Source organism: Octopus bimaculoides, chromosome 3, assembly GCF_046866305.1.
Source record: "Octopus bimaculoides isolate indiv1 chromosome 3, ASM4686630v1, whole genome shotgun sequence".
Lineage (NCBI taxonomy): Eukaryota > Metazoa > Mollusca > Cephalopoda > Octopoda > Octopodidae > Octopus > Octopus bimaculoides.
Genome location: NC_142930.1, coordinates 3,209,367 through 3,217,279, shown reverse-complemented (window position 1 = coordinate 3,217,279; position 7,913 = coordinate 3,209,367). Strand labels below are relative to the sequence as shown.

At 34.6% G+C, this 7,913-nt stretch overlaps 1 protein-coding gene across 2 annotated transcripts in view; it reads left to right on the top strand.

Annotated features, from left to right (window-relative positions):
- Positions 1 to 7,913, top strand: part of LOC106880256 (globin-3) — a 125,995-nt gene that overhangs the window by 93,830 nt on the left and 24,252 nt on the right. For both annotated transcript variants that reach the window (XM_014930122.3, XM_089348485.1), the window contains exon 2: positions 4,850 to 5,081. In XM_014930122.3, coding sequence (XP_014785608.1) covers positions 4,850 to 5,081 — 232 coding nt within the window. The remainder of the gene's footprint in view (positions 1 to 4,849; positions 5,082 to 7,913) is intronic.

The following is a 7,913-nucleotide window of genomic DNA, read 5'->3' as shown; positions in this document are numbered from 1 at the left end:
CTCACGAGGTAAAACAAAATACGTTTCTGTTATGAACACCGCACACACAAACACACACACACACACACACACACACACACACACACACACACATATGCATACATAAATGTGTGTGGCGGGGGGAGGGGGGTAGAATGTTTGAAGTGATGAACTGATATTGTACAGGGTGTCCACAAAGTCTGGGTACATAGGGTAAATAGAATCATAACATAAACAATTAAATATAAGAAATAAACATTTCTTAAACTATGTGTTATTCCCGTGTACCCAGACTTTGTGGACACCCTGTATATTAAGAAAATGGAGGCAATCAGGATGTTGGATAATTCTGTATTGATCACGAGCAGAAGTAGTGGGGGAGCATCATAGCCATGTGTTGAGAGGAATTCTTTGAGGTTTTGATAATTCACCTCTGGAAACATGGGTGTTTCGTTCGTAGTCATTCTTTCTCCTCGCCCGTTGACGGAGTCGTAGTACTGGAAACAAACGTCGCAATCAAGACACAATTGGAAGTGCATTGTGAACGGCGGTGTATAACAGCATCTGATGCTCTAGTCGATACTTTGATATAGTGATATATACATATATACAAATACATATATATATGTCTGTATGTATGTGTTATATAAGTATATATATGTATGTGTGTGTATGTGCGTGTGTGTGTGTGTGTATGTGTGTGTGCGTGCGCACGTAACAGAGAAAGAGAGTATATGCACATATGTATATGTATTTGTCCAATAGTGTACCGAGTTGCGTCTTTTTTCATCAATCTGTATTTAACAATTCGGTAAAACAATTATCGATATATTAATACGAGGCTTAAGTCCTCTGATCAATATGACTGACAAATCTCTTGAAGACAATACCCCCGGCACGTACCTCTCAGTTCAATGAAACTACAAATAGAATAAAGTAAATGAATTTATGTATATGTATGTGTATGCAAAACGCACTCGCGAGCACACACACACACACACACACACACACACACACACACACACACACACACACTCCTATCTATCTATTATTATGTACTTCGTTCTCCACAGTTTCTTTAATCTCTTTCAAAATCGTTTTTTGTTTGTCATTCTGTACATATAGAAATGCGCATGTGCATGTTACACGCATACACATATACTTACAAACACATACACACAAACACACGTAACGTCACACTCACACCCACATATATAGAGACAGAGGAAGATATACAGCGTTACTCTGACGCTGTTGACTTATACCGTTTTATTAAATGTCTACTGGAAAACTAAAGAATGCCAGACTACGATAATGAAGCATTACTGTGTATCCATAGTAACTAGAAAATTGCTAAGCTTCTTGTTTCTATCTGCATTGTCACTAGCATTTGGAATATCTTCTCATTTGTTCACAGATTTCATGATAAAAAAAAAAGAAGAAATACGTGCTGCTCTCTTTCTTATTAATTACTATTATCACGATTGTATTTCATTTCTTTCGGAATATTAGTCACGTTAAGCTAAAATATATAACTGTAATGCTTTTTTTTTTTGTCATATTAATCTGCTTCATCTCTCTATCTTTCTGCCTTACTTTAATATTGTTATTCGACATGTTTGTTCGCTCAGAATTGCTTTTTCGCTATTTACATCAAACAGCAACTGACAGAAATAGTGATTTAATTTCTTTTTGACAATTACAAGAGAAAACGGTATATTAAGAGAAGTTGATTAAATATTAATAGACCATGTCATAACATTTCCCTTACTAAACCCTGCGACACACGAATTTCTATCATAAATAGTAGTTATAATTGTGCTTAGCTTTAACAAACTACTTGAAGAGAAAACGTTCTTTAGGTAAATAAGGAAACTCTTTAAGGATTCGAAATGGCATTTGGAAGCAATTTCTTAATTTCAGTTAACATGGCACGAAACACATGGAATAAGCATAAATTTCGCATGTCTCCCTAAGCTATTCCTATTACAGCCAACATTTACAGATGAAGCGTACGAACTCCCAGTAGTTAACAAAGCTAATACAAGGCATTAATGAATGCCCTCGAAACACACACCAGTATTGAACATAAATTTATAAACGATTAGCGAAGACTCTATTAACTTATCCAGCCATTTGTAGCATTCAGTCATGCGTGACAATTATATTTTCATGAATGTAGAGCGGCGAATTAATAGTATCGGCAAATCATTATTACGCCATCATGCATATGATATAGATTAGATAATGTAAAATTTGATCGTTATATATTTTCTGGGGGCGTTTATTACTTACTCTGGAACTAAAATTGTCACTGTCTCAGTTTTCCAAGATTTTAATTCTACACTTGAACACACGTGATCGGTAACAACGATAATGATATACCAAAAAACGTTGCTGTTAATAGTCAGCTGACCTATTAGAATAATCAACTGGACGCATTCAAAGCTACAAGCTTAAGGAGAACATATGTGGGTAATATAGTCTTAAAAATACACAAAGATGACATCACCATTGAGGATTGTCTTTGCATGTAGCTCAGTTTATTCAGAGTTTAGTTACAGATAAACAAAATTATAGTAATAATAATTTTTGTAATGAACCCCCCACACACACACACACATACATATACATATATACATACGTGTGTGTGTGTGTGTGTGTGTGTGTGTGTGTGTGTGTGTGTGTGTGTGTGTGTGGTGTGTGTTTGTGTGTGTGTGTGTGTGTGGTGTAGAATGTTTGAAGTGATGTACAGATATTGTATATTAAGAAAAAAGAGGCAATCAGAATTTTGAATAATTCTGTATTTAGCACTTTTATCCATTCATGAGGAATTTTTAACCAAAGACATACAAGATGAATGATGTTTTGTGATGTTTATATGAAGGTATTACAAGACGCGAGTGTGTATCGAAACGCTAACAATAGCTTACCTTTTATTTTCTGTCACTTTCGAATATTTCGTTTGTGCATTTTGTTTGCGAGATTCTTGATGTGAACTCATGTGTTGAAACGTATTTTGTTTTATTTCGTGAGGGTCATTCTGCCAATAATAACTCGCGCATTGATTCTAATACACAAACCTTCACACAAAATATCCTGGAAACCAAGTTCAAAACAGAATATTCTAAATTCTAGCCAAGCTAAGAGGCTGAAAAATATTATGTTCTGCTGTCTCAAGATCAGATTAATAACCCAATCTAGAAGATGTGGTATAGAAATAGTGCGTGTATTTATTATTGAAATAACACCCTCCTCTCAGGACGCATCAAAAATATTTTCGAATAGTTTTACAGCACCAAGCTGGTAGAATTATTAGTTTCGGAAAAAATGCTTTGCGGCATGTGTTCCGAATCTTGACGCTAAATTCGAATCAAATTTTGCCTTCCTTCCGGGATTAATAAAATACAACCAGTCATCTACTAGGGTCGATGATATCGATTAGGCCCCTAACATTCAATTTATTGACCATGTGCCTAAATTTAAAAAAAAAAACATTATTCAAGTAGTTAGATGCTCTTAAGTTTTGAATGTAGCAATTTTTTCATCATGATTTCTTTGAATCTCCAAAGAATTACTTTAGCATATCAATTAATTAAGTTTAATCACTATATTTAAAAATAACAGTTGAGCGTTATTTAGAAGTAAACCGTAACAAATTTGTGCTGCGGTCTGAGAAAATGCAATCATTCCGGTCTTTAACTGAACTAATTGCATATTTTTACCTGTCTCCAAATAATAAAACTTGCAAAGAAGTAAAATGTTTAATTTTTATTGTTCCTAATTAAAACTTTCATTTATTTGGTGGTTGTAGTTGTTGTTGTTTAATTCTAACAGTATAATGACTTTTCTGTAGCCGGAGGAAATTGATCTTAATCAAGTTCAATTATATTGGTATTCACTCATGAGAACATGCTTTTCTCAAAATAGTTATTCCCCGCCAAAGTTGTGGTTTTAAAAAAGCAATAAATCTTTTAATATATTGTATATCTTTAACATTCGACTATAAAGTTATACTCGAGTAGTTAACTATTTTCTATAAGAAAATCAGAAATCTTTAAAATATTCATGTTTTTAGCATGGACTTCAGCGTTCGTGTGACAGCTGACGTATTATAAATATATGCTAAATCACGCCCTTCCAGCCGCAGTATTATAAAGTTGAAATCATTGAGACAAGCACATCACTTCGAAATTTTGATAACATATCTTTGAATTTTAATATCTTTGGAATATTGCTTCCAAATTTTGGCAGAGGGCCAGCTATTTCGAGGAAGGGACTAAGACTATTACACCGACCCTAGTGATCAACTATTATTTTATGGAACCCAAACAAACGAAAAGTAAAATCGATCTCGGCGGAATTTGAACTCAGAACGTAAAACGGACGAAATACCGCCAAGAACAGTTCTGCCAGTTCGCCGGACATAATGCTTAGCGGCATTTCGTCTGTTTTACATTATTTGCTCAAATCCCACCGAGGTCGATAAAATAAGTACCAGTTGAGGACTGGGGTAGATTTAATCGAATTAATTCCTTCCTCAAAATTGCTGGCCTTGTACCAAAATTTGAAGCCAGTATTAACTGTGGAAATATGTCTATGCACGTATTGGATTCTTGTAATTTCATTATTTAAATCTCATTGGAACCTTCCTCTCCTCTGGCTATCTTCTATCGAATTTCCAGCTATGTAGATTGAGCTATGTAAGAGCATAAATAGACTCTATCTGAAAAGAGAATGATGTAATTTACGAAAGATAAAATAACATTTCTGTATAGATCGATAAAATATTTGAATTTTGTGTAGTTTTCAAACAATGTTATTTCTATAATCTCAACGTCTTAATATACGTTTTTTTTTCTGTCCACAGGATGTTCCGCACCGAACCTTTTTTGAAAGACATGTTCAAGGATTTTCGAAACCTTGTAACAGACGATGAAATGCGCGAAAATATGGCCCTGGAGAAACATGCCACAATGGTAATGAATTTGCTTGATGAAGCCATCAACAACATCGATAATGTTGATCTTCTTTTGGATTTACTACACAGAGTTGGGAAGAATCATTTGCGATTTGAAGGCTTTGATGTCAGTTACTTTTGGGTGAGTAGACCGTCGCGTGCGACATACGATACGTCTTGCAATGATGTAACTTAGAAATATTATCAGAAATAAATAGAAGACAATAAAAAAAAGCGTTACTACTTGCTACAAGGAACAACACACAACCCATTAATATACTGGATCAGATCTAGAATGACTTAAAACTATGCTGTTCTTTATTTCACAGACTGATTCAGCAGTCATCTAAGTTCCATAGTGAAAACTGATATAGAAAAAAAAATTAGCTTCGCTCTCGGTACTCTAGCACTGAGTTACTCTCATAAATATGTGTACAACTGCTATTTCACAACCATATATATATATATATATATATATATATATATATATATATATATATATATATATACGTAAATGTAGAACGATGGAATGGGTGCTCAACACCGCATTAGAGGATAGAGAATATATATACATACATACATATATATATATATATATATATATACATATTTATAGGAAAATGTAAAAAAGCCAGAATGCTGAACTGGGAGCATAATTTAATAAAGATTTTTTTCTAACCGGTTTTCATTGCGATGAAGCAAATTATCAAGAAGAAGGAAAATGAAAATGTTTTTTTACAAAGAAGTACAAAAAGTACAAAATGAAGAAAATAATATATAAAACAATAATATATAAAAAAAAAAAATATATACCCATACATTATATTGTTTTTGAGCTTTTGTAGTTCATTAGTAGTTCATGTATAAATTGGTAGGAAAAATAAGGATGCATGAGAGTTGAGAGTTTTGTTAGGTTTAAAAAAAGGGTTAAAAGTTTGTGTTAAGCAGGAAATGTGGTGTCAAAACAGGAAGTGTGTGTAAGGGGAGACAAGTGTTTTTAGTTAAGAGTTATGATACTTTTTTTCCAAACAGGAAGTTTGTATCTGTTCATAGAGAAATAAGGTCACTGAGGGGTGTGTGTGTGTTAAGAGATGGTTGGAATTTCTCTATGAAAAGATTCTCCTTGTTGATTCTTTCTTGTGTGGAGATTCTGTCTTTACATTGATAGAAAGGGAATATAATGAATTTAGGGTTTTTGTTTCTGGCGCAAGAGTCTATGTGGCCACTGAGTGGAATTTGGCGGTATTGAGGGAGGTTTATTTGTTCCTTATGGACAGCTACTCTTCTACGTAATGGGAGGCTCGTCTGTCCGATATAGAAGTTTTGGCAACCTGCGCAAGTAAGGACATAAATGAGGTTACTCGAGGAACAAGAGAAATTGGTTTTAATTTTAAACTTTGTTCCTCGTTTGAAGGTAAATTCAGAGCCTTCAAGTAGGTAAGGGCAGGTGCCACAATTAGGGCGTGCACATTTGTTAACTGATGGGGGTGGAAGTGGTGTATGTAGTTTGGAATTGGTTAATAATGTTTTCAAAGATTTGTGTTGCCTTTTGCATTTAAGGACTTTGTGTGTATTAATGATATTGTTCATTTTAGTGTCTGTGGTGAGTAAGGGGAGGTTTTGTTTAATTGTGGTGAATGCTTCGATGTTATTGGCGTTATGGGTGGAGATGTATGGAAGTATTTTGGGGTTGGGTGTGTTATTATGTTGGTTGGTTTTTAGTGTGTTTTTGTCAAGTTCCTTGGCACGTTTTATTCCAAGATCTATGAGTGTGGAGGGATATTGGCGTTGTAACAGTGTTTTTTTGAGATCTTGTAAGCGTATTTCTCGAGCGGTTGGATCAGAGACAATGGTGCAAATTCTTTTAGCTAACTTAAAGGGGATATTTATCTTGGTGTGTTTTGGGTGGCATGAGCTAAAAAGGAGGTATTGTTGTGAGTCTGTAGGTTTGTGGTAGATGTCGGTTGTGATTTGGTTATTAGGTGTTTTTATGATTAAGAGATCAAGAAAAGGGAGATGATGTTTGCTGAATTCCATAGTGAATTGAATGTTGGGATGTATGTTATTAAGAATGGATTTGAATTCTAGAAGTTTTTCATAGGGTTCATTCCATATGATGAAACAATCATCCAAATATCTTTTCCAGTTATCCATTAAAAAGATGTGGAAAAGGTGTCCAAATTTCTGACGTGAGGTTTCATATTGTGTTGATTCAAAAAAACCCATTATGAGGTTCGCAAGGACTGGTGCAGCTTTAGTACCCATCGCGATACCACATTTTTGGCGAAAGTATGTGTCTGCAAACAGGAAGTAATTGTTGGTCAGAATGAACTTAAGTGATTCTATGATGAAAGTTGTGTTGATGCGATTAGGAAATGTTTCTGGGTGTTTGTGCAGCCAGAATTTAATTGCCTCAATCGCATATTCATGAGGGATATTTGTATAAAGGTTGACCACGTCAAAAGAAACCAAGAGTGACTCCTCGTTTGTTGTTTTCGGGAGGTGATTGAGCATGTTTATATATATACGTATTTATATATTCATACATACATATATATATATATATATATATATATATATATATATATATATATATATATGTATTGACTGTATGTCTATGTGTGATTTTTTGTGATGTGTTTGTTACCCACTGTGACTGCTGACAGTCAGTGTTGGTTTGCTTACGCACTTGTAAGTAGCGGTTCAGCAAACCAGATCAATAGAATAAGTGCCAGGCTTACAAAACGAGTATTGTGATCGATTTATTCGACGAGGCCCTTCAAGGCGGTGCCCCATCATGGCAACGATCCCAATAACTGAAACAAGTAAAAAAGAAAATAGTTTGAAAGATATGTGCGTGTGTTTGTGTGTGCGTGTGTGCATGTGTGTGTGTGCTCATATGTATATCTGTGTGCGGGTGCACATGTGTATGTGTGTGTATGTACAGGTGTGCATATTTATGTGTGTGCGCGTG